The 26674-nt window shown below is 51.0% G+C and overlaps 2 protein-coding genes across 3 annotated transcripts in view; one reads left to right on the plus strand and one right to left on the minus strand.

The window, feature by feature from the left end:
• Positions 1-18299, minus strand: part of OTOG (otogelin) — an 80591-nt gene extending 62292 nt beyond the window's left edge. The window contains exons 1-15 of the mRNA XM_057749336.1: positions 18203-18299; positions 17703-17757; positions 17477-17537; positions 13647-13722; positions 12690-12782; positions 12353-12507; positions 9985-10103; positions 8197-8402; positions 7222-7352; positions 6854-6960; positions 6324-6433; positions 5790-5918; positions 4822-4930; positions 4484-4530; positions 3831-3976 (exon numbers count right to left, since the gene is read on the minus strand). Of these exons, the coding sequence (XP_057605319.1) occupies positions 3831-3976; positions 4484-4530; positions 4822-4930; positions 5790-5918; positions 6324-6433; positions 6854-6960; positions 7222-7352; positions 8197-8402; positions 9985-10103; positions 12353-12507; positions 12690-12782; positions 13647-13722; positions 17477-17537; positions 17703-17757; positions 18203-18299 (1641 nt within the window). The remainder of the gene's footprint in view (positions 1-3830; positions 3977-4483; positions 4531-4821; positions 4931-5789; positions 5919-6323; positions 6434-6853; positions 6961-7221; positions 7353-8196; positions 8403-9984; positions 10104-12352; positions 12508-12689; positions 12783-13646; positions 13723-17476; positions 17538-17702; positions 17758-18202) is intronic.
• Positions 18300-21331: 3032 nt separating this feature from the next.
• The window catches only part of USH1C (USH1 protein network component harmonin), a 49983-nt gene continuing 44640 nt past the window's right edge, over positions 21332-26674 (plus strand). Inside the window, exon 1 of one of the 2 annotated variants that reach the window (XM_057749719.1) lies at positions 21332-21408. In XM_057749719.1, the coding sequence (XP_057605702.1) occupies positions 21373-21408 (36 nt within the window). In that variant the 5' untranslated portion in view covers positions 21332-21372. The remainder of the gene's footprint in view (positions 21409-26674) is intronic. The other variant, XM_057749718.1, reaches the window with a different exon arrangement.

A 26674-nucleotide genomic window follows, 5' to 3' on the forward strand; every position in this document is an offset into this window, starting at 1 on the left:
GAAGGTTGGTGGCAGAACTGGGATAATACAAATAAAAATGGTAGTCAACCTTCAGGCTATGACACAAAGCAGAGATGGACCCCAGATGGTCCAGAGTCCAGCCTCAGAAACACTGGCCTCCCCACTGGACTGCAATCCAGGACTTTAATTTCATCCTTTTATGGGCGTTTATGTAGCTCTTTCCATGTGTCACACCCTGCAGCGTATCCAGCGCCACTCATAAGCAGGCAGGAAGTTGTCTAATATTCTCTAGGCCTCAGGTTCTCGTCTCTGAAATGGGCCCACATTTTGGGCCCATTCATACCTTCCTTCCACAGAAGACAGTCGCACAATCATATGTGATGAAAAGGACATAGTCCCTGCCCTCATGAAGAATAAATATTCGTGTGGAATACAGACATTAAATAAGTAATTACAAAGTTGGTTAATTATTATTGTGATCAATGCTGAAAACAGGTGTAGGGTGCTCAGAAAGCATCTAGTGAGGGAATGAGACAGCCTGCAGAGCAAGGAAAGGCCATCCTAGGGAATGATAATAATAATGTAAAATAATCATAACAATAATATGTTATACCATGATATTATTATAACATAATAATAACAGCTAACTTTAATATAGAGTTATGTTCACCTAATCATCATAGCAATCCTATTCAGTAAGAACTACTAACAATTCCATTTTGCAGATCAGAAAACTGAGGCAAGGGGAAAAAGTGCCAGCTGAGCTGAGATCAGAAGATGCATAGAAGCTGGCTGGGCAATGGAAGAAGGCGATGAGGAAGACAACTGGGAAGAAGGAACAGCCTGTACAAAATCCCTGACACAGGAGGGCTTTTAATGCATTCAAGGATGTCAAAGAAGACCAGAGGGGTCACAGCCCACTGGGCAAAGTGGTTTAAGATAAGATTCAAGAGGTAGGCCAGAGCCAGCTTAGGCAGAGCTTTGTAATATTTTTGGACTTTATCCTAAGTTCAAAGACAGCCAGAGGAAGTATAAGAGGAAAGTAATACAATCGAGCACTAAAATGAATTGATCAGAGCTTGAAACTTTTCAGAAAGACATTGTGCAACCAGTTATGACCTTCCTTTAAGTTCCTGTCCAAGGGGACAAAATCCCTGAAACAGCTCAAAATCTTCATGCCTAAAACATCACCTTCTTTTGTTAAACCCACTCATCCTCTGGTCCCCTCTGGACATGTCACTGGTGCAGGAAGAAAGCCTGCACCCTTTAGCCAGTCTTAGGTTCAAATCCTGATGTCACTGAAAGCCATGAGACCCTAAAGAACTCAACTTCTACAAACCTCAGTTCTCTCCTCTGTAAAACATAGATACAACAATACATAGTTGGTCCTATGGTCCTGCATGATTGGATACATATAAGAAAATGGTACATGAAACACTTTGGGGTTGCATTTGTCAAAGCCACAGAATTTTACAGTATAAAGAGTGAACACTGAGTATGCAATTTAAAAAAATCATGTAGGAGGTCAGGGGATCCCAGGATGGAATGCAGACCGTGACAAAAGAATCTAATATATTACATATATATGAAACAACCTCACTAAAGGGGGTTTGAGGAAAGCTGCTGACCAAGTTACTTTGGAAATAAATGGAGTTTGTAAGACTAAGAGCAAAAGGAACTGCATCTAAGCACTGTACTCTACTTGATAAAATTATTTCCCATGGAGATACAGAATAATAATTCTGATACTCTTCTACGTGTATACTGGAATTGAAAAGTTAAGTAAATGAACAGGTGAATAATGGAAGCCAGGTTTCTTACTGTTGGAGTGGGTGCTTACAGATAAATATGGTACTGGTGCAAAAACAGAAATATAGATAGATCAATGGAATAGGATAGAAAGCCCAGAAATAAACCCATGCACCTATGGTCAATCAATCTACGACAAAGGAGGCAAGAATACACAATGGAGAAAAGACAATCTTTTCAATAAGTGGTGCTGGGCAAACTGGACAGCTACATGTAAAAGAATGAAATTAGAACATTCTCTAACACCATAAAACAAAAATAAACTCAAAATGGATCAAAGACCTAAATGTAAGGCTGGACACTATAAAAATCTTAGAGGAAAACAGGCCGAACACCCTTTGACATAAGTTGCAACATTATCTTTTTTTGATCCACCTTCTAGAGTAATGAAAATAAAAACAAAAATAAACAAATGGGACCTAATTAAAATTAAATGCTTTTGCACAGCAAAGGAAACCATAAATAAAATGAAAAGACAACCCACAGAATGGGAGAAAATATTTTGCAAACAGACTGACAAGGGATTACTCTCCAAAATATATAAATAGCTCACACAGCTCTATATCAAAAAAACAACTCAATCAAAAAGTAGGCAGAAAATCTAAATAGACATTTCTCCAGAGGAGACATACAGATGGCCAAAAAGTACATGGAAAGATGCTCAATATCACTAATTACCAGATAAATGAAAATCAAAACTATAATGAGGTATCACCTCACACCGGTCAGAATGGCCATCATCAAAAAGTCTACAAACAGTAAATGCTGGAGAGGGTGTGGAGAAAAGGAAACCTTCCTACCCTGTTGGTAGGAATGTAAATTGGTACAGCCGCTAGGGAGAACAGTATGAAGGTTCCTTAAAAAAAACTAAAAATAGAACTACCATATGATGCAACAATCCCACTCCTGGGCATATCCCCAGAGAAAATCATAATTCGAAAAGATACATGCACTCCAATGTTCACTGCAGCACTATTCACAACAGCCAAGACATGGAAGCAACCTAAATGTCCATCAACAGGGAAGTGGATAAAGAATATGTGGTACATATATACAATGGAATATTACTCAGCCATTAAAAAGGAATGAAATTGGGTCATTTGTAGAGAGGTGGATGGCCCTAGAGACTGTCATACAGAGTGAAGTAACTAAGAAAGAGAAAAACAAATATTGTATATTAACGCATATATGTGGAATCTAGAAAAACAATACAGATGGACCGGTTTGCAAGGCAGAAATAGAGACACAGACGTAGAGAACAAATGTATAGATACCGAAGGGGCAGAGCGGGGGTAGGGGGTGGTGGGATGAATTGGGAGATTGGGGTTGACATATATATGCTAATATGTATAAAAAAGATAACCTAATAAAAATTTTATTAAAAAAAAACAAAATAATGCCATCTTCAGTAACATTGGCTGGACCTAGAGATTATCATACTAAGCGAAGTAAGTCAGACAGAGAAAGACAAATATCACATGGTATCACTCATATGTGGAACCTAATTTTTTAAAATGATATAAATGAACTTATCTACAAAACAGAAACAGACTCACAGATTTCAAAAACAAGCTTATGGTTACCAAAGGGGAAGTCAGGGCGGGGGGATAAATTAAGATCTTGGGATTACCATACACACACTATTACATATAAAATAGATAACCAACAAGGACCTACTGTATAGCACAGGGAACTCTACTCAATATTCTGTAATAACCTATATGGGAAAAGAATCTGAAAAACAATAAATATGTGTATATATATATAACTGAATCACTATGCTGTACACCTGAAACTAACACAACATCATAAATCATATTCCAATAAAAATTTTTTTTAAAAAACAAAAACAAACAAACTAAAAAACCAATGAGGCCCGGGACAGGGACGTGACTCTCCGCTAGCAGATGTTCTGGAGCCAGAACCCAGTCTGCTGCCCCCTGGCTCTGCCCAGAAACAGTGGACAGCAGGGTGAGTGGGCTGTGGAAGGACCTGAGGCCCTGCCCTAAATCCCTAGCCTCTCTAGCTGGCTGGATCAGGCCCGGGGTCCCAGCCCTTACCAGGCCACACGGGGCATTCTGCAGCGTCACTGTGAAGGTGCCCGAGGAGCGGCTCTTGGCCAGGATGTACGGACACGTGGCGGGGAACGTGTAGCGGCGGCCATCAAAGGTCGTGAAGTGGATGTCGCCCGTCACTGAACACTCGGCTGAGGGGCAGAGAAAGGCAGCTGACCCAGGGGAGCTGCCCCACGGGGAGTGCCTCGGCCCTGCAGCTCTGAGCGTGAAGAGAAGACAGCACCCTGTCCTCAGGAATCAGGGCAGTGTCTGGAGCCTGGCCTTGCCTTTGAGAGCCCAGGTCACTGGGGAGAGGCGCCCCTGCCCTCCCCGCCACAGGCCTGTCTGAAGGGAGACACAGCCCTGCCCTGGGCATCTCCCTCTGACGGGAGACCAGGCCCCAAGCGCGGAGACCAGTCTTGGTCCAAGCCCCGCCATGCTCAGGAGGGGTCCCGTGAAAAACCCTCCCTGACGGGGGTGGAGCAAAGCCCCTTAATCAGGCAAAGCGGCCGTGAGGAAACAAAGCGGGGCAGGCTGAGCCAATGGCACTGAGCGACAGCCCCCCACTCCACCTGCAGGCCTGGCCCCCAGAGCTCCCCTGCCCTACAAGCTGTGGGACGAGAGGCAGGAGGCAGAGTCCAAGGTGGGGCCAGACGTACCTGGGCAGACAGACGTGCTGCACACCCACTTGCCCGCAGCGCATGTGCTGAAACACAGAGACCAGGGAGGCAGGGGCTCACCCTTCCAGGACTAGGATCGACGCCGGAAGACGGCAGGGTCTGCAGAGCTCCTGCCCAGCCCTCAGTCTTCCCAGCTCTAAAATGGGCGGTGGAGATTCCACCCACGGAGTGGATCTAACGAGATCTCCGGCGACTCAGAGATGCTGAGTGAGCGCCCCCTTGTGGTCGGGCTCCCAGACCCTGGAGGGGCAGCCCTGACAGAAAGCCCTGGAATTCACCACCTCCCCCTTCCCCTCTCCCCAGCAGCGGACACAGACCAGGAATTGCAGTCTTCTTTCACCACAGAACCAGTCGGGTACAGGGTCCCGTGGAACTCACAGGGACACTCAGCTGGTGCCACGCAGCCCCCGTCCTCAAAGATCAGCCCTAGGGTGATAGCAAAGGTCCACTGAACTCGCCTCTACTCCTGTTCACAAACTTTTCATGGCTCTCCAGGGCCTGTGATAAATACCACCTCCTCCACACTCTTTCACCATCCCGCTCACTTTCAAACATTCTCCTGTATAAATGCTTGGCTCAGCCCAGATCTGAATTCCCTCTGAGCAAATAATCCACTCCCAGACCTTTGCTCAGAGAACAACCCACCCCAGACAAACCCACTGGCATAGTGGCTAGCTGCTCCTCCCCACCTCTCAATAAGCCTGTCACTGCATCTAGAACCAGCTTAGGTGCCACCTTCTCCAGGAAGCCTTCCCTGATGACCTCTCTTCTTGAAATGAATCCCTATATCTCTTCTTGTCTGAACCCCTGAGCTGGTCCTCACCACATTTTGCCTCAGACTAGAGTCACGTGTGTGTCTCATCACTGCAACCCGATTCTGATCCCTAAAGTCAATGACTGTATCTTTATATTTTTTATCCCAACCCCCAGCCTAGCCACGTGAGCTGCACACTATAGATGTGTTGCAAATGTATATACCATGAAAACAGTACGTGGATGAATGTTTAAACAAATGCATGTGTGACAAGTGAATAAATGACTGAATGACTTGTCCTCACCTACACACCTTAAAAAGCTCAGCCCCGATGAAATCAACTACCCTGATGAACCTCTCAAGAGCCACAGTTCTGCCCCAACCCTCACCTCCCTTAAGCCATTCATTCATTTATTCACTTATTGTTTGCTCCTTCTTTCATTCTACAGGCATCCTCTGAGCCCTTACTTCATGCCCATCCATGTCAGGCCAGGAAGATGCTGCCAGACACCCACACCACCCCTTGCATACCGTCAGGGCAGTAGCAGCCGTCCACACAGGCTATCTCGCTGTCCACGCAGGATGCCCGGGGCTGGCAGGAGGCAGGACAGCAGGCAATGCACTCATTGTAGATAAAGGCCTTCTCTTTGCAGTGCACCACTTGGAAGGAAGGGAGCAGTATGGCCTGCCAGCTCCCTTCTGGCCCCAGCTCCGCCAGAACAAACCCAGCCCCCACCCCAAGCTCTAGGGTGTGGGGTGGGAGGGCTTTGATTTTCCTGATTCCCCTAGTCCCAGCGGGAGCATCAGGTGACCAGGAAATTAGTGAGAGCCTGAGAGACGCTGAGAACCACCCTAATCTCATCCAGTGGCCCCAGGCCAGTCCCTCCCTCTCTGAGCCTCAGTTTTCCCATCTGTCACATGGGGATGAAACCTCAGGGCTTAACACTCTGAAAACTGTGATTCGCAGCAGGACAGGACATTGAGCTGAGGCCTGAGAATGCCACCAATGGCCCCAGGATAGAACTCGTCGGAATCCCTCCCTGCCCACCACCAGGCTGCACCTACTGCATGGCCGGAGCTGGTTCCTCCACCCCTGCAGGGGCCGACCTGCCTGGGCACACGTCCGGGCATACTCCGCCAGTGCCCGGCACCAGGTGGCTTCATCGCCTGCTGATCTGTGCAGGGAAACCGAGGGGCACGCTGGAATAGGATCTAACCTGAAGCCAGCCCCCTGGCACCCGATAGAGACTGCCAGGGTGCAGGGCACCCCTCCTCGCCACGCAGCTGGGAAAGGGAGCCAGGGAAGGCAGCTAGGTATACAGACCCCTAGACTGAAGGTGGGAACCCTGGGCTCTAGTCTCAATATCGCCCCTGACCTATGTGACCTTGAGGGGCTCGGGCCCCATTTCTGGGCCTCCGTTGAATGGGGAAGGTCTGTCCCACCTGTGCAGATACGCATTTCAGAGCTTTGGGAAGTAGATCTGTTAGTTCATGGGATCATCAAGTTCAATGGCCCACGGGCTGAGTCCCCCCCCAATACTGGGAGAGGTCTCCCCACCGCCCAACACCACCCCCACCTTTGGCTCCCCACTCACTGGCAGAGATCGCTGGTACAGCTGGCCGTGAAGGGCAGAGGGCTGACGTAGGCATGGCAGGCATCAAAGGGGGGCCGCAGCAGCGCCTCACAGCGGTCATACACGCCCTGGGGCCGGGGCCAGGAGCCAGAGCTGGGGGCTGGCAGGGCCACGCACAGCCCTCTGACGTCACCAGTCCCAACAGCACCCCAGCCGGGGCCCGAGGGAGAGGAAGGGGCGGGTAGGGAGCAGACAGAAGGGCACAGGCACAAACAACCTTGGGCTCCTGCGGCCAATGACTTCCCAGAAGTAGACGGAAACCAACCTAAGCCAGACACTAGGGTGTGGGGTAGGGGGCCGGAGCGGGGGGCTCCCCCCGGGATCCAGACCTGCATGGCTCCCGGGCTCTGCTGCAGGCACGGAGGGCGAGGCAGGGAGGAGCTCGTGGGCCCCGGAGGCTGGTTGGGGGCCTGCTCCTGCCAGCTGTGCACGAACTCAGCCACGTCGTCTGTCAGCTTCCCTGCAGAGGAGGACTAGCATGACCACAGGTCGTGGCGGGGGACGGCGGGGGGGGGTTAGGGGAGGCAGGTGGAGCTGAAGAGATGCCAAGAGGAAGGTAAGGAGTTGAAGAACCCAGCCTCCTGAGCGTCCATCCCAAACTGCATTTCCCTACGGAGCCATTCTCCTGAAAAAGCTGTTTGGTAAGAATAGTCAAGAATGCTCTAGACCCTCGAGTTCCCTGGAGTGGCTCCCTGCTGCTTTAAACTCAGGAAAGCAACACCATGCAATTGAAAGAGAATGAATGTGTGAGCCTGGAGAAGCTTCTGTACCTCTCTGAGCCCGAGTTCCCCACGTGTGAAACAGGGCAGAGTCCCCTCGTGAATCTACTTCAAGGACTATATGAGACGATGCGTGTAACGTGTTCAGTGTGTTGTGGCCGCTCAAAGGTGTCACTTCTCTTCTGGCCAGAGCCGCCATGATTTGGCCTGAACCCTTCAGTTTAATTCCTTGCTACTCCGGCTGGAGCCTTTCTTTTGCTGGCTCCCCCTGGCCCTCTGCGCCCTGCCGCCACCCAAACCCCCTCCATCTCCCACACATCTGGCAGGGTCAGTGCCACCTAGCTACGTGTCCATTAGATCCTCACACAACCCTAGTAGAAATTCGCATCATGACTATTTTACAGATGAGGAAACTGAGGTCCAGTGTGGTTAAAACATGCCTGAGGCCACACACTTGGAAGTGGCCCCTGGCCTCCCACTGGGTCTTTAGTACTTCTGTCCCAAGTCCCTTTCCTCCCCTCCCAGCCTGACCTATCCCCCTACCTCCACCAAAACCCCTTGGAGGCCACCTGCCCTGCACCTCACCATAGCTGGTCACCAGGTCGTCCTGGGGGTCGGCATTGTTGTTCCCGCACAGCCCATGGGTCCAGCCCAGGAACTCTGGGCTCATTTTAATGTAGACAGCCGAGGTGCCATCCCAGGCCAGCGTGAAGGCCGACTGATGCCACACGAGGACATAGCCAGCAAGCCGCTGAAGACGCACGCTCCCCATCACGTGTGGCAGTTGGACCCTGCAGGGCACAGCTCAGAGCTTCAGGGCATCCACACGACCTCCACTAACCCAGTCCCTTCACCAAAGGACCCACCATCCCCTACCTGCAGGACCCACCATGCACACAGGATCTGCCTCACCACCTCCCCACCCCTCGGCCACTGATACAACAGGGTGTGAGGTCCTTATTTCCCCTGCCCCTGACTTCTTGGGTGCCTGGAAGTCCATAATTAGAAAGGGGTTCTTTTGTTTTCAGAGCTTTAAAATTGCTTTTTAACGTGGGATCAATCAGCGAGGCTCTTGATCCTAGAGGTCTTGAGTCCCCCGGTCCCATCTTTCTCTTAAAAAAAAAAAATTGCTTTTTAAAATTGCAATTTCCCTTGCTATCTGGAATCACAGTGAGGACAATCGTGGGATTTTGAGCACTAATAGTGGCAACTTTTTATACAAAAATTATTGATGTATTTTTTATTGACAGTACTTCAATAAACAAAGTGCAGTTAGTAAAGCAAAAAATAATAATAATAAATAAAAATGCAACTTCCCTGGCAGGAATAAATCTTAGAGTGGCTGAAGTTGCCAGTACCTTTCTCCTAGACAGGAGAGAGGGTATAAACAGACATCTATTTTGCTTATATTTTTGGTGGGGAGCAAGAAAGGAATAAGAAGAGAAAAAGAAAAAGCCAAGAGAGGAGACAAACAGGGAATGAAAGAAAAGATGCAGAGCAACAGCAATCTTGACACCTTCCCAGTTTTACCAGCACAGGCTCTCCTAGCCAGTCTGGAATCCGGCAAGTTTCACCCAGCTGAAAATCAGGAGGAAGACAACAGAAGTGTCTAACAAGCCAAAGCTGGTACCAAAAGATCCATCTACCAATGTTTCTTTCACAGGAGAACCCCCTGGGCCTGCAATTCTATACTCAGCCCCAGAAAGCCTGGTTACCCAGTTTCCAGGTCTGAAGCAGGAAATAAAAAAGGGGAAAAGGTCAGTGCAGGAAGGTCCCCCTGACAGCAACATGAAGTGGCAGTGGACAGCAAGGGAAGGAAAGGCCAGTGAAGAAGAAATGCAATCAAGATTTCAGTAAGGACCACAGTCTGGGGCCTTTTGGTGTAGGAAGCTGGGACTTCACCCCTTGAGTGGTCCCTCAGGCATCCCTGAGTTCCCAAGAAGGTAAGTGACATTCAAAATGAGCCCATGCCATCAGAAGAAGGTGAAAGGATGCTCAGAATCTGCTCTGAGGATACTTGAACTATGTATGATACATTCAGGAAGATTTCCTTCAACTTGTGAAAGAAAAAGAAAATTAAGCATGCTTATCGTGCTGAATTCTTAGCTATCTGGGAAACTCTGCTGTTTACCTGAAAACCCACTGTCTGGAAATTCTGAGAGTTCTCGAAAATTATGAGGACTCATCTTTCTGCAAACCCAGCTGACTAGAAACTCAGCTGGCCTGCCAGTATGTTACTGCCCTGGTGGTGGAAACGCCGCTGTTTGCCCCCGGAAAACAATTTCCTTCAGGCTTGAGGAGGGAAGATGTTTACCATCCCTCACCACCCATGCCAGGGAGCAGGGGAGCTCAGGGCAGACGATGTTGAGTTACCTCTCGCCTCCGTGGGTGACTTCCTTGGCCAGATGGATCTCCTGCTCACCGGCAAAGAAGAGGCTGACAGACCTGGAGCAGGTGTAGGGGGAGGAGCCACACTGCGGGTCGTTGTGTACCTGGTGGGGGGGGGGGGGGTTTGGAGGCCAGTGTGCAGGTTCCTGCCACGCACCTGGCCCCGAGCTCCGGTTGTGGGCCCAGGGGCACCCTGTTGAGCTTCCACTAATGCTGATCGCCGGCCCGCTGCGTGCCAAGCACATTTCTTTCCTCTGTGATCTCTCCCAGTCCCCACAGCACTGCAGGGAGGTCAGAGCTCTCATTACCTGCATTTCAGAGAGGAGGCAGCTGGTGCTCAGACAGGTGAAGGGACACACACAGCCAGGATTCTAGTCCAATTGTGCGGTCTTTCATTTCTGGACTTTTTTGTTTATCCATCCCAGGTTATTCCATCAGATTGAAAGCCTAGTTACACACTCACACCATCTCACACTCCTACAAGCCACACACACATCTCATGTGTATATCACAGGGCACTCTCAATGCACACGCTATAAATACACACTCTTACCACAACCCTGGCAGATACAGCCTGACCCTCCCCTACACACTCAGGCACACATGTCACTCCTGTGCTGCCTGTCGCATACATGCCTCCTGTCCCATGCTCAGACAGAACCTATACATCCAAGGCCACAGGACCCAAGGAAGGGAGGGGTGGGGCTCCCAGAGTGTAGGGGAGAGTCTGAAAACATGTCTCTGCCAAATGTGGGAAACCATTCCACGAATGAACAAACCTTCCACTAGATTATCGTTAAACGTGGTTAAGCAGCCTGGAGCCATTTCGACTAAATGACCTGTGAAAGCCTTTCCATAGTCTAAATATTTTCCAAACTTTTGTGACCATGACCCATAGTGAGAAATATAGACACATATACATTAAATAAAACAAAAGTTTTACAAAATAATATTCACCACTATTCATGGGTAATGCATTCCTACAATATTTTCTATTTATATTCTCTTTTTTCTTTCTTTCGTCTTCCTTTTTACTGGTTATGACTCATTAAGTTCATTTCATAACCCATAAATGTGTGTGGCACCCCATCGGTCTAAGTAATTGCAACATTCATCATGAAATGACAGTGGTGAAAAACTCGGATGTGTGATACCCATGACACCCCAAGGCAAAGAGGGGAGAGTTGGTCAGGGCCCCCAGGCCATCCAGGGCATGGCTCTGAGGCAGCCTCTTGGCAGGTCTATGGCTGAGACAAGAAGGGGCACAGCCAGCTGGCAGAGGGGTGACACTGAGCACCAGGATCTCCCCGATCTCCCAACGCCTTGGCCTTAACTCAGCACTGGCCAAGGTGCCCTCCAGCAGAGCTGGCTCCCCAAGTAGACGTTTCTCCAGGTATAGACCTGTGCCAAGGTGACTGGCCACTCAACACACAGGGTAAATGTGAAAACCAGGTCTGCCCGACAGTGAGTTTCACATCACACATGTTCATGTACAAGACAAACTGTTTCTGAGCACGAATCCAAGCACTGGGGACAGCAGTGGAAAAGACATGGTCCCTGGCCTAGAAAGCTTACATCTGGAGAGACCACCCCAGAAACAGACCTTTGTAAGAGAAGCACAAAGACAGGGTAATGATGCAGAACCCCGGTTCCACAGAAAGGAGCCCTTGAGCCCTCTCAGGAGGTCAGAGCATGCAGAAAGGCTTCTTAGAGGAAGTCACCCTGAAGTGAGTCACCAAGGACCTCTACCATTTCCTCTGTGGCACCATGTTCTTTCTTATCTAAGGTCTGTAGCACCCAATGTTCCCTTGACCTAGAATGTTCTCATGTCCGCCCCACCCCTTCACTTGGCTAGCTCTAATTCATTCTTCAAATCCCAATTTAAATATCACTTCCTCCAAGAAGCCCTCCCTGATCACCATCCTTCCCAACAAGCAAGGTTAGTTTTCCATCACATGCTCTTCTAGCATTTGGCACTTCTCTGTTGCACTCAGTTGCACTTGAGATGATTCATTTGACTTGACGTCTGTTTTCCCCGTTCCATGAGGACAGAGACTGCATCTGTGTTGATGTTCACAGGGCCAGCACCAGGCCTTGTGCCAGGAAAAGAGTACAATTATGCACTTAATGAATACTTGGTGAAGAAGAAACTAAGTGAATGAATGGCCAGGGGCAACCAGGAGTGAGTGGGTGAGTGAGAACCGTGGAGCCCTCAGCTCCCTCCGGGTGCAGACGCCCTTGGGGGCGCTGGAAGGGGGAAGGAAGGTGTCTCTAAGTGTGACAAGCAGAGCCCAGGCCAGCCCAGTCTCCAGGTCCTAGTGGAGCCTTCCTGCACAGGCAGGGAATGCCTCACCTGGACTGAGAAGGTCTGCCCCTCAGGTTCATGGCGCCCCACCAGGGTGTAGCTGCCCTTCCCAGAAAGGTAGTAGTAGAGGCCGTCAAATGTCTCCACGTGATGCTGTCCCCATGCCCGGCAGATGCTGTCCCGCTCTGGGCCAGCATTGTACACTGAGCCAGCGAAAAAAAGAAGCTGTCTGTGTAGCAGCAGTGGGCACCGAGCCAGGAGCTGTGGGTTCCAGCCCTGGCCGGGCCACCCCTCTTCCCCTCCAGCCCAGACCCCCGAGTTTCAGCCCCACAGACTTCCCTGTACCCATGACCCCTCCCAGAGGTGGAACGGAGCCCAGACACACCCATCTGGCAGCGCGGCCCAGTAGCATTGAAGCGTCTGCAGTCACAGAAGGCCGGGTGCACACACTCACCCCCGTTGAAGCAGGAGAACAAGTCTGCAAGGGAGACAGTAGGCACCTCCCATCAAGCTAAGATTGGCAGAACCCAGTGACGCAGTGCCTCCCCAGGTCCCAGCCCTCCCAGAGCTACGTGGAACTCAGACGCCCATCACAGGGAGCCCCCACTTTCCTCGGTAGCTGGCTTTAATGGGGGCAGGAGCAGGGTGCCTCAGACAGCTGCCCCATCCCCTCCCTGGCAGGGTGTGGGGTGGGGACTGAGTACCTTCCTTCAAGACCTACCAAGTGGCCCCCAGTCCAGCCCCACCCGGGCCCTCAGCTTCCTAAGCTAAAAGTTCTTCGCCACCAGGCGAATACGGAACACGTGGGGTGAGCAGGGAGACTGCCCAGAGATCTTCACGTACTGCTCTTCCTCGCAGCTCCGTAAGCTCCGGGGAAGAGTCCAAGGCGGAAACCAAGGGAGGGGAAGGGGCTCACATTTGGAATGTAGTAGAAAGGAAGGTCACAGAGCAAGAGAGGACAAAGCAGAGCAGAGTGTGGTGAGGGAAGGAGCCATGATGCGAGAAGAGCGGCCACAGACCGACGCCAGGCGAGGGGAGAGGCCACAGAAAGTCAAAAGAGGCTATAGACACAGGGTGATGTAAAGAGGGAAAAACAACCACTAAACAAGAAGCTCAATCTCCCTGGAGTCAGACCGTCTGAGGTGGACAGCTGCAGGGCCATGGTCATGAGAACAGGAAGGAGAAAGCAGAGTGGAGATGGAGGCTGGGGCTGGGGACACTGGAAAGAGACCTCATGCAAGGAAAAGCAGTCCCAGGAGGCCCTGAGAAAAGCCCCTGGCTGCACTCACAGGCCTCTCTGCAGGCCAGGGCCTCCCACGGGCCACAGGAAGGGGGCACTTACAAGACGGTGCGCATTTGGCCCGATGGAGTCGCCTTTCCCGAGAAGACATGGCCAAGGAGTCCAGGGCTTCAGCCTCCTTTCAAAGACAGGAGAAGGAGGAGAAGGCACTCAAGGGCTGACCTCAGGGAGGGCAGCCTTCCTGCAGGTCACAGCCCTTCCTGTCCATCACTGGAGGGAGGCAGGCCCCCTGCTGCTTGGTGCCACGGTCACCCCACTTGCCCAGACCCACCTCTGAGGGGCCTGGAAGGCAGGATTTTCGGGCCTGCCCTAGGCCCAGAGGAGGGAGGCCTGGTTTACACCCTCCCAAGCAGCATCTCGGTGGCAGGCTGGGGAGGCCTGTAAGCCTGAACACACCCCCTCCCCTCCATGCTCCAGTCTTCCCCCCCACCCCGAACTCTCTCCCTCCCTAGTAAACCGTCGTGTCCTCCACAGCTCAGCACAAAACCGTCTTGTCTGGAGAACAAACACGACACCTCCTCACCACAGAAACCACATGGGGCAGAGCTAAGAAACAAAGGCAGCCCCGCACCCCAGGGCAGGGGGACATCCCCACCCCCACTCCCACCCCCACCCTTTTGGGCTCTTCTAATAGCAAAAACAGTGCCTCACAGATCACCACCAGCTGTCCTCAGTATGCAGCTCTGAGTCAGGACTCTACCTGATACGACACATGTGAGGACACAGGCAAAGCCCCCTCTGAGACCCTATTTTCCAGACCAGTAACCCCAACGCATGGTCTTTCGAGATATAAACCGTCTGAAATCAGGACTGCCTGAACATCATGTGTGTTTAGTCACCACGTGGCTAGCTGCCCTCTGAGGACTCCAGCCCAAGGTATCTAATGTCACCTGGGACTGGGACCCTGGGCACAGCAGGCTCCTCCTTCTCAGGGCCTCAGCCCCTTCATTTGTACAGCTTCCAGAATGGGTGCCAGGCCTGGCCCAGGGGCAGTGAACAGGAACATGTGTTCTTGCTCACAGGGCCAGCGAGACACAAACCACACTGAGGGTGTTTGTCTCACATGTTTTCTCCCTCACTGTCACCTCTACATTCCTGGGCTGAATCCCCAGCCCCTAGTAAAGGACTTGGAACACAGGAAGTATTCAGAACCCTAGGTCCCTTGAGCCCAACTCCAGCTCTTCGTCCCTCCTGCAGGCCCAGTCTCTTCACCTCCTGCCCGGCACCCATCACCTCCCCCTTCACTGTCCTGCTGACCCCCTGGGAGGTCACTGGCCCTCCTTGGCCAGGCATCAGCGTTCTGACTCCCTGGTTCTCACTCCCTGGTTCTTGGGTCCTCTCTGGCTCTCCTTACCCTGCAGACCCAGGCTGAGCCCCAAGAGTCAGGCTTCCCACCCTGGTCATAACCGGTCTCATGGGGCCTCAGAGACAATGGACAATGGAAGAGAACAGCCAGGGAAAGGCTCACCACTAACATGCCCCAGACCCAAAGAGCTTAATTGGACTTGGTGCTTGTGACTGTCTCCTCCTCGGCCCCCTCTCAGATGTGGCCTCTGAGCTGGGTTTTGTGAGGGGTGGACAGCCTGGGCTGCAAAAGAGTCGAGGCCATTTTCTGGAGAAGAATTTTGAATCTTGTCCAAATGATTCGTCTTCAGTATAGATCAGGAGTCCTTCATCATTTTTATGCCATGAACCCCTCTGACAATCTAGTGATGCTTATGGACCCCTTCTTGGAATAAAGGTTTCTAAATTCATAAAATAAAACAGGAGATTACAAAGCAAATCAAACATATTGCAATGCAATTATCAAATATTTTATAAAAATGGGTGACAGTAATATTGGTGCTTCTTTATTAATACATTAAACCACAAGACCAAGCAGCAGGCCACATCACTGCCAGAGTCTGGGAGCAGTGAGCATAAGTGAGATGTGGCGATAACAACAGCAATTTCAAGGTGATTTCTACTGGTGAAAGTCACAGACACTGCTAATATTCTGCGATCTGTAGCGTCTAGTAATAATTAAAGGGAAGCCTAAATTTCAGTCCCATTGAGTTTCCTGTAAATAACAATGCATTTTTTCCCCCATCCAAGTTCATGGACTCCTGGTCTACACCATCAGTTCTCTGGAGAATGGCTGAGCTCTATAGAGTGAGGCACCATTGAGATGAAGGGTGGTCAGCTACTGGTCTGAGACCCCCTCTCTTACTGAAGAGGACATTCCAGGTAGAAGCCCTCAAAGGATCCCCAGGTTTACTTTCTAACTGATAGCCTCATTCCTTCCCACCCTCCTCCCACTCCAGTAACCTTAAAGGAGGGCCATTCTAACCCCTTGTTTGCTCTAAGAAGTAATGTGAGAAACCTACTGGGGCTGCCTGGTCTAGATGTTTCCCCAAGGAAAAGAAGGGGAGGCCTATCCTGGAATCCAGCGAGGAAAGAAGCCCCCTAGGGGAATGAGGTGCTGGGGGAAGGATCGTTACCCCACTAAAGCATAGGGATTCCTGGAGTCGGGTGGGGCATTCATGATGGGGGAACAGGCTGCTTCCACCAGGAGACCTCGCTCTGTGTGTGCCCTGAGGGCCCTGGCAAGTTATTCACCCACCTCAATTTCCCCATCTATAAAAAGAATGATGAAAAAAATGTAAAATAAATAAAAAGAGTGACGACATCATCTTTCAATTGAAACTGTACCTGACTGTGATTCTAAAACTTGGGGCCTGGAGAAATGGGCAAAAGAGAAACAAAAAACCCATGTAATCCAGACATTAGAAAATAACCATGCCCTTAGCAGATGCAAACTATTAGATATAGAATAAATAACAACAAGGTCCTACTGTATAGCACAGGGAACTATATTCAATATCCTAAGATAAACCATAACTGAAAAGAATATTAAAAAGAATGTATATATATATATGTATAACTGTCTCTTTGCCGTACAGCAGAAATTAACACAACATTGTAAATCAACTATACTTCAATTAAAAAAAAAAAGAAAAGAAAAGAAGCACGCCCCCTTCTACCTTGGTGTCTTCATATCTATTTCTAAAGGGCAGGTATTTGGGACATACTGTTTTCTTTTATAAATGATACTCCCATGCTGCTGACACAAGTTGCTCCCCAGAGCTGATCCCCAGTGCCAGGGTGTGTGAACTGAGGCTTGAGATTCCCTGGGGGACCTGGCTTTGGATGGGCTGAATTTGTAACATGTCTATGGTTGTAGAAAGGAGACAAATGCAGGCCAGGATTAGAAAGAGAACCTGAGTCACCTGATCCAGGGACCAAAGAAGTTTGGCAAAGAGAGAAAACAAAGCATCACCTCTCCCTAAAGCACGGAGGATCCAGGGAGGGCGGGCAAAAGGGAATGGTCAAGACTCAGAGCATGGCAGCTCAGGGCTCTGCTTCTTAACCAACCCTTCCTTGCAAATCCCACCAGGTGGCCCCATTTTTGTCTCTCTTCTCAGGGCAGCATTGCAGGGGCACTGCTCAGGGGATGAAGAGGGGCCTCTGGCAGGGCTCAGGCCAGGCAGGGAAAAGAGACTCCACTCTCCCAAACCCTCACCTTCCTACTTTCACCCAGGGGAGGAAAGAGTTCATCTGTCTCCTGAGAGCACCTTTGCACCCTCCTCCCCTAAAAAACAATTTTTAAATAATTAAACTGGCTATAGGGCCCTAAGAGATTAGGAAAGTGGGAGTAGAGGTATCCTATAAATTTGCATACTTCAGGCACATTCTAGAAATCTTGTTTGTTCCCTTCTGAATAACTGCAAAGACATCCTTCCTGCAACCTACAGAGCTCCCTGCCACCCTCAAACCCAGACAGAAATAAGCCCTTGCCCAGTGAAGCCCCCCTTCCCCAGACCTCCCCTTACCTGGCCACCAGTCGCCGCTGTGACATCCCCCATGGCAAGGATCGCCTCCTGATGGTTGCGGCTAGATGAGAAACAAGCCTGGCATGGGTGAGGGGATAGGAGTGGGCCATGCCTCCCCACCACCCCCAGGCCCATCCCACCCTCTGTGCTAACCCCTGGGGTCACCCATGCCAGGAATAAAGATGGAGCCAGTGGGTGGGGCAGCCACAAACTCTTGCCTACTCACCTGGGATCCTGGGCCGGCTCAGGCTGCAGCTCTGCATTGCCCCGGGGTGTGGGGGCTGCGGTTGGGGAGGGTGATTACTCTCCACTCAAGCTTGGCCTCCCACCACCCATTCCCCACTTGCTAGGAAGCCTCTCCCATACCCTGGCATCGCCCCCATTCTCTCTCCCTGCAGCCTTCTCAAATCCTTTCCCCCTCCCTGGCGGCTCTTCTCCAACTTGGGTCTCCCTCCTCCTTCCCACTGTCTGTGCCCCAGGGCTCTCTGGTTCCCCACCCCACCCCCCGCCTTGGGTCTCTTCCACCCCACCCAGCTTGAGAGCCATTCCCCTGGTTGTGGCTGGCCTTTCTTTCCTTCTGCGGTCCCCTTCCCCCGACCCACTGCCTGGCTGTCCCCCTGCCCTCCCACGAGCGTTCTGTCTTTCCTCCCTCTCTGCAACTTGCCAAGGCCGGTCCCGCTAAAAGTTCCCCCAGCCCCCTGGCGTCCCCTAGTCCACACCCCTCACCGAGAGACTGCGGCGGCGGGGACTTCCCAGCCGGCTCACCCCGAGGCAGCCAGACGCAAATGACTAGCAGGCAGAATGCGGGCGCCGGGGCCCCCATAAGGGCGCGCAGGGACTGGCAAGCCTGAGCGCACAGCCGGGGTCCCGACTCCCTCTCCCGCGAAGGTAGGGTCACACCTCCACTCGTTGGAGGCCGCCTTCCCTCTCGCTCTCTTGACCCAGGGTTCCCTTGGCTCCGCCTCCCAGGCTCTTGGCTCCGCCCTGAGCTAGAGTGACAGGACTGCCCAGCTTATTACCATAATTTAGGCGCCTGACGGTGGCCCCGCCTTTGCCCTTCTTGGCCTCAGGCTGCCCCTCCCCAGTGGAGGCTGGATGCAGATCACTCAGCCCTAAGTCTCTGCGGGGAGCAAGGAGGCAGTCTGTGCAATTTGCAACATCCCTTGCTCCTCAGACATCCCTGGCTCAGGAACCTGGGTACCGGAAGCCCCTTACACCAGAGACCCAAGATGCTGGTATGAGTCTGGTCCTATGAGCTCCTTTTACAGAGGTCCTGGGACATGCTGCTAAGTGGTCAGTGGCAGAACCAGGGCTCAGACCTAAGAAGTTCTAGCTGTGCTCCCACCACTCCCCACTACCCACTCCCCCTGAGTCCCCAAGTCCCCAGCTACCCCCAGTTTTGAGCACCTCTAGGGAATGGATCATGCCTTAGTCCACTGTATGTCCAGCACTAGCTCAGGCCCCAGCTCGGGAAATGTTGACTGAATGACAGAAGTGCCTCACACTCCCATATTATTGGTCCCATCAAGGCCAGTCTTTGACAAAAACAACCTTAGTTTTGTGAACAAGACACCCTTTCTGTCCAGGAGGAATTTTAAAGTGGTAGAAATGTGGGCCTGAAAGCCTTGGGAAAGTTTGCTTCATTCACTTGGCCAACTAAGTGTTAGAACACCAACTAGATGCCAGGCCTCCTAGATGAGGAGGAGGAGGAGAAGGAGGAGGATAGTATTGGCTTCCATGAGCTCCAGGGCAAGGGTATACATTTGGGATGCATTCATTCATTCATCCACTCAACAAATTTGTTGAGCATCTTCTCCTTACCACACAGTATTCTGGGAATATAGTGGTAAATAAAGCACAGATAGGTATCCCCACATGAGGTATTTGAAGCCATGGCTTAGATGGGAAGATGAAGAGGAGAGAGCCAAGGATGAAGTCTTAAAGAACACTGGTTAAGGAATGGGTGAGGGCAGGATTGTCTCAGAGGAAGCTTGAAAAGGAACATTCACAGTGTAATAGGGAAGAACAAATCTGACTCCATATTGAAGCTGTTTCTTCTACTTTAACCTTTGTATTCTATTGCTTTTGCTACAAGTTAAACATATTGCCAAAAGCCTGAAATATACAAGATAGCCCATTCTCAAGAATCTGACCTTTAAAGGTATAACACTTTCCCATACATATAGAAATAAAAAGTTTCAGAACAGAGAATTGCATTTGTCTTGTTGGTTCTTTATAGGAACATTGTGATCCAGACCTACGTGGACAGCTAGAAGAATAAAGGATTGGCACCAAGAAGTTTGCAACAACCAACCACACCCTTTCCCCTTTTAGTATAAAAGAAGCCTTCCTCCCCTTTCAGGATAAGAGAAGCCTGAATTCTAACTCGGGGAAAATGGTTCTTCAGGACACTAGTCCACCATCTTCTTGGTCTGCTGGCTTTAAAAATAAAGTCACTGCTCCTTGCCCCAACAACTCATCTCTCAAATTATTGGCCTGTTGTGCAGCGAGCAGTACGAGCTTGGAGTCAGTAACGATAGGAGAGGAGAATCAGGACTAAGTTTTGTGCCTAAAACCACGAGGGAAGCATTTAAAGAAGAGAGTCTGCAGGGGGTGGTGGTCACATAAAAGAAGGATTGGGGTGCCAGTGGATGGCATTCCCCCTCAGAAAGGTATTTGCTGCTCTGCCTGGATTCTATATACAAAAAACAGCCATATGACGACATGCAGAAAATCAACAAATTAAATTGGAGGGGAATATATTTTGTGCGTCTTTCCCGGGTCTTTGAAAATCTCACAGATCTTTTATCTCCAACTTAACTAGTTAATACTACGGGGAGAACATGGATGATATTTTAAGGTTCTTTTCCAGGAAGGATTTACATCTTAAACTAGGTAATAATTATTCCCAAACAAAAATAGTCTGCTCACAAAACTTCAGCTATTGGTGGTGGGCTGCAAAGGAGGGGGTCTTTAGGTGCCTCTGAAGTTACAGTGGTTCACTGATTCAGGCTGCTGTTCATCTCCTGTCCCCTGTCCCCTGACCCTTGACATGATGCAAACAGAGCAGGCCCTCACCCTGGGTTAAATCCAAGAGCAAGCTCCATAATTAAAGGTGCCCACTCTTTCCACTCACGTGTGTTATCACCCCTCTCCTGGCCCCGTCTTTCCCCTCCGTGTGTCCCAGGCTTGGCTCCTGTTCATGTTTGCACCCCAGCACCAGACTTAGGAGTCGAGCAAACTTGGTTGAATTGAATCAAATGAACCAGATGGGGCCTGGGCCCTGGATAAAGGTCGGCTGTAAATCAGGATGTCATTGCCAGGCACTTCCATACTTGTGTGTGTGTGTGTGTATTGGAGGGGAGCTGGGGAAAGTGGGAGGGGAAGTCAGTTAAGAAGGGGCACTGGCCACCTGCTGATTGTCTCCTGTGGGCCACAATAAGGCCCCAGCCCCAAGGAATTCAGAAACAGAAGATTTCTTCCAAGTGGGAAGAGCCCACGGAGGAGGCTATGATGGAGTGTACACTGAAGGTGAGATGCGTGGCAAAGGGTGACGGAACTCTCAGCCGTGTGTGTTTGGGAGCCATTCCAAGAGCAGCGCCAGCCTCAAGTCCAACCACCGCTGCCACCACCACAGACACACACTCCAGCCCGTTTGCTCCAGGGCGTCAGGGAGAGGCAATGAGATTCAGAACAGGTGCCTCGCGCCTCCCCGCGGCCCCGCCCTGCCCGCCCCAGGCACCGCCCCAGGCACCGCCCCTCCACCCCAGGCCCCGCCTGTCGCGGCCGCCGCTTCTGCAGGCTCAAGGCAGCCCGGCACCCGGCAGCCGGCACCCCCCGGCACCCGGCACCCTAAGGAGCTAGTTGTGTAGCAGGCGGCTCGATCTGGCCCAGCCATGGACCGGAAGGTGGCCCGAGAATTCCGGCACAAGGTCAGAGCTGCCAGGGGCCCCTCAAGCGCCCCGGACCCCGGAGTCCGGGGCTGAGTGGGTGGGAAGTAGACAGCCTCGGCACCACTCCTCCCTTTCCCAGCAGGGCCTGGGGCTCTGGGTAGGCTGGGACCCCAAGGGTCGTTTGGTTGCCAGCAGGGATCCCCAGTAAAATGAGGGAGGAGCACTGGGACTCTAGGTGTAGGAAGCACTAAACTGATCTCCTGAAAGTGTCCTTTCTGCACTCAGGGCTGGGACTTCTCTGGGGTTAGAATTCCTTCCAGTCTTGGCCTGACACAGGATGTTTCTCTGAGATACCTCATAGTGGGCAACCCCACCCCCGCCCCTGGTGCTCCCAGCTCTGAGCTGTTGGATCGTGTGGAGTGGGTCTGGGGTAGTGTCTGAGAGGTGAGGATTGGTAGGGAGGGGAAGTGGATGCTTCCTTCTGTCATTTGACCTCCAAATTCCAGTTAGAAGAACTTCAGGCAGCCCCTTTCCCACTTAAGGGCATTTCTTAGGGCCTGAAAAGTAGCTGAGGTAACGATGCTGGCCAGGAGGCAGTGGGAGGAAGGGTGGAGGTTCAGGGAGTCAGCCAGATCCTTCTGGCTCTCCCCTGCTGTGTCCCAGTGAGGGGCCTCACTGGTGGCCCAGGATCCTCAGAGACCATCACTGAAAGACACTGGATTTCACCCAGGCTTTCCAGAACTGTTTCCAAAGCAGTGCAGGAGTCACTGAGGCCCTGAGGTCAAAGAGGACCATTTGAAGAGACCCAGTGGACCTCGCCACCAGGCCTGAGGATGCCTCAGAGCCCAAGGGCAAAGCCAGGGGTGTCTGGAGCTACCTACAGGCCCTGCCTGAGGGATGGGTGACAGTAACTTGAGGCCTGCCCAAAGAGGCAGTGTCTTTAGATCAAGCCAACCGCCTTCCCAGGCCTGAAGGGGCAGAGCGCAGGTAGGCAAGTTCAGGATGCTTAACCCCTCTCTCACCACACAGAGGCCCAGGGGAGCCCAAGGAGCCAGCCAGTGTGGAAACCACAGGGGCTGAAAGCCAGGGGTTTGGGGTTGGGGACTGGCAGTCTGTTGTCCATTTTAGAAGCATGTTTTGAGCACCCACTCTGTGCCAGACCCAGCCTGTGCCCTCAAATTGCCGGCCCTGTGGGTGGGAAGCAGACCCTACACTAGTAACTACCGACAACTGGCTGCTGAGTGTTGGAATCAAGGCTTGGTGGGGAGCAGCTCATACTGGTGGACGTCTTCTAAAAATGAGGCCTTGGGGATCCCAGGGGTGAGAGATAACCGGAAGTTCAAGCAGGAGTTTGGGGGCTGGTGAATAGCAAGGGGAGTATGAGACAGTGTTCACCAGCGCATCCAGTTGCAAAGGGACATGAGGGGAGAAATTTCAGCCCCTGAGGACATCTGGTGAGTGTAGATTTCAGGCAACCCATGTTGAAAGAGCACAGCTGCCCATCCCCCACCCCAGGATGATTCAGGCTTGGATTTCAGTTTCCTGCCCCTGGGCTGAAAGTAATGTCAGGTCCTCTTTTGTCCTCTCCTCGTGGGGTACTTCTCTTTGCCTCTTTGAAAGAATTCTCTCTAGGGTCCCTGGTGTCTGACTCAGCCCCTGGGTTAGCCCCTGTTCCTCTGCCTCAGGCCCCATGGGCTCCTAAGGGCCTCAGGCCTCTGTGTTTCCACTGCCCTGCTCTTCCGCATCGCAAGAGTCATTACCTATTAATGCCCCTGTGTGAGCGGGCAGGGCAAGGCCGAGGCTGGACTTTGTGCCCTGTTGCTTCGGAGGCAGCAGCAACCTTCCCCTCCCAAGTTGGAGATCATCTAGGCAATGGGGAGAGAGGATGAAGCAGCAGAGGAGAGACCTTGCCTGTAGATTGCTTTCTAGATGCCCCTTCCTTAGTGTTTCAGAGCAAATTTACCCCTTGGGAGTGGTTTATAATCTAAATAAATCCTTAGTCATTGGAGGCAACAATTTCAAGGTAGTGTGTTGTCATGGAAAGTGCTCTGTGACCTGGAGGAGGTTATTAACCTCTCTGTGCCTCAGTTCACCAATTTGTTCAATGCCGATAGCAATAATATTTAACTAGTAAGTTTATTGTGAGTACTGGATGAGATCTACACATGTGTAGGGAGCTTAAATAGACCCTTTTACTTAGTGAAGCCTCAACAAATGTCCACTCTTGTCTATTGTCTGGAGTTAGGTAGAACTGGGGTTAAATCTCAGTCCTGTCACTCACTGCCAGTAAGACCTTGGGCAAGCCACTTAATCTCACCAAGCTTTAGTTTCCTTAGCTGTGCGATGAGGGTCATAGTAATTACCTCACAGGACAGTTAGGAGTAAATAGGAATTCAAATACTGGCTGCTCTGGTCATGTAGTACCCGTTTGGTAAATGAGCACACTGTTCTCAGCTGATGCCTGCCGAGCATCCTGTTGGATGAGTCAACAGTCTCCAGGCCATTGAGCTGGGACTGTTCGGCTTGTGCAGTTTCCTCAAGGCCACCAGCAGTACTTGCATGCCCTTCCCGGTCACAGCCTTAAGTCAGGATATCGAGGGGAGGGGAGGGGGCATCAGAGACTAGGGCTTCTTCCCCAGAGAACCAGCTTTTCAAAAGAAGGCTGCCCCTATGCTCACTGCACCTGCATGTTGCAGGAACTTGGTTACTCATTTGCTCAAAAAGTATTTACTGACTATTCAGCAATCACGCACTTATGGCATCTGTAGTGGACCCCACCCAAAGCTAGGCATCTGGCAGCAGAGGTTGTGGGGATACACAAGAAAGTCAGAAAGAGTCCTGCATTCTAGGGATTTGCTAATCATTCATTCATGCATGTATGCATGCAATAAATATTGATTAAGCTACTAATATATGCTGGGCAGTAGTTTAACCGTTGAATAACAAAACAAAGTCTGCCCTTTTAGCACATTCTAGTGGGGAAGACAGACAGTTAAGAAGTAAACCAATGAAAGTATCATATAATACCAAGTAGTAATGAATGCTATGAAAAAAATCAACTGGGGTGAGGGGATGAAGAGTGACGAGATAGTACTTTTTATAGGATAGTCAGGAAAACCTCTCTGAAGAAGTGCTATTTGAGCAAAGACATAAAAGAAATGAGGGACGGAGCTATGGGGATATATGTAGAAGAGCATTCCAGGAAGAGGGAACAGCAAGTGCAAAGGCCCTGAGGCAAGCGTTTGCTCACCTTCTTTAGGAGCAGCAAGTAGGATGGTATTTCCAAGAAGAATTATGGAATGAAGGGCGGTGGGGAAAGGATCAGAGGAGTGGTGGAGTCCTGAAAGGCCATACTCAGGATTTGGGGTTTTGTTCTAAATGAGAGAAGCCAGCAGGGGAGTGACACTACTGATTTACATTTTAAAAGGATTGCTCTGACTGCTGGTAGAGAACAGACCCAGCGGGCCAAGGGTAGAAGGGGGACCCTCGCTTAGGAGGCTCCTGCAGTAGCCCAGAACACAGGGAGGAGAGAAGGGGGGTGGATCAGGTGGAGTGGCTAGACCCAGGATACATGTTCCAGGTAGACCTGACAGGCTTCGCTGATGGGATTGGCTGTGGGTGTGGAGAAAAAGCTCTCAAGGGTGAGACTGTGTGTTGGGAGGAGGAGCAGGTTGGCGGGGACGAGGTGGTGGAAACCAAGAGTTCCATTTTGAATGTTTTATGTTTGAGATGCCTTTTAGATCTCCAACTACAGAGGTGACAGAGAAGGCCAGTAGCTGTAGGAGGGTGAAAATCAAGGGAGAGGTCTGTGCTAGGGATAAGCCTCAGTGACTCTTTGGGTTGTAAATGGTATTTAAACCCCAGAGACTGATGAGGTCACTTAGGGAGACAGTGCAGATGGAGAGAAGACCCAAGACCTGGGGCAGGGCACCCCAGCCTGTAGAGGAGAGGAAGAGGAGAAGGAACAGCAAGGAAGGCAGGGGAAGCAGCAGAAGGAGGGCACGATCGGCTGTGCCCAGCACTGGGTCAAATGCTGCCAACGATTTAGCATGACACCAGTCTCTTGCAGGGGTGAAGGACGATAAACCATGAGTCAAATAAATCCAGTACTGTCTGGAATGCACACTGTGAAGGCTTTGGCAGAAGTGGAGCTAAATCCATTCATCTCAGCAACATTTACGGAGGGTCCACTCTCTGCCAGCTGCTGAGAACATGGAATTTGTATTCATTTATTCTTAGTTAATTTAATAACCAAAACCACTTAGAACTTGCTACTTTCCAGGCACTGTTCTAAGTATTTAACAACTATTGTCAGTGAATAATAAAAAAACAACTTTTAATCTCTCATAGAAGGATGAAATCCTATGAGATACTTTTATCCCCATTTTGCAGTTGAAGAAACTGAAGCACAGAGAAGTGCAAACCCAGATGGGGAAGAGGCTTGTGGCCTCACTCCCCATCTTCCCCTAGGCCTGTGTCGGAACCAGATATAGATTAGTGAGACACAGGCAGGTGAAGAAACAAAGTTCAACACAGCTTGGTGAGTCCCGTGGCAGAGGTGGGGACAAAGTGCCATCCTGTGCACAGAGAATGACAGGACAGGCTTTGTGGGGGAGCCTGAGAAAAGGCTTGACTAAGGAGAGCTGGATTTGAGGAAACTTAAAGGTGGAAGAGGAGGTCACAGAGAAGAAATACTGCTGGCACCACCAGTACTAATAGCTAAGGTTTCACACCAGCCAGGGTCGCAGCAGGAAGCAGGTGGCTCGTCCAAATGGGAAACTGAAGAGTTTTATGAAGGGACTGCATACAGGGAAGGGCAGGCGTGGCTAAACTGACAAGGCGTGGTCACACAGCCTGGGAGGAGCAGCGGCTGGAGCCCAGGGGCTCCTGAAGGGGCAAGGGAAGGGGGTTCCAGAACAAGGGAGAGCATGGCTGCAGAGAGATGCCCAGCCAGACGCTGCAGGCTCAGGTGGTCCAGCATGGAGGGAACTGGGGAACCACAGCCCCACTCCTTTTCTCCCCACGCCCTCTCACTATACCCCTGACTGAATGCAGCAGGAAGCAGAGGGCAGGGAGCCCAGGAGTTGCTTCCAGGGACACAAAACTGGGTGGAGGAGGCTGGGTTGTGGGTCTGGAGGCAAAAAGGAAGAGACCCAGCACACACTGTAGAGCCTTTGAAAATTTGGAACCCTGGACACTGTCCTAAGTACTTTACATACATTCACTCATTTAGTCCTCACCACAGCCCGAGGAGGGCAGATGTCACCCAGCGGAACAACATGCATTATTTAATCTGGTTCTTGCC

Source organism: Hippopotamus amphibius, chromosome 9, assembly GCF_030028045.1.
Source record: "Hippopotamus amphibius kiboko isolate mHipAmp2 chromosome 9, mHipAmp2.hap2, whole genome shotgun sequence".
Classification (NCBI taxonomy): Eukaryota; Metazoa; Chordata; class Mammalia; order Artiodactyla; family Hippopotamidae; genus Hippopotamus; species Hippopotamus amphibius.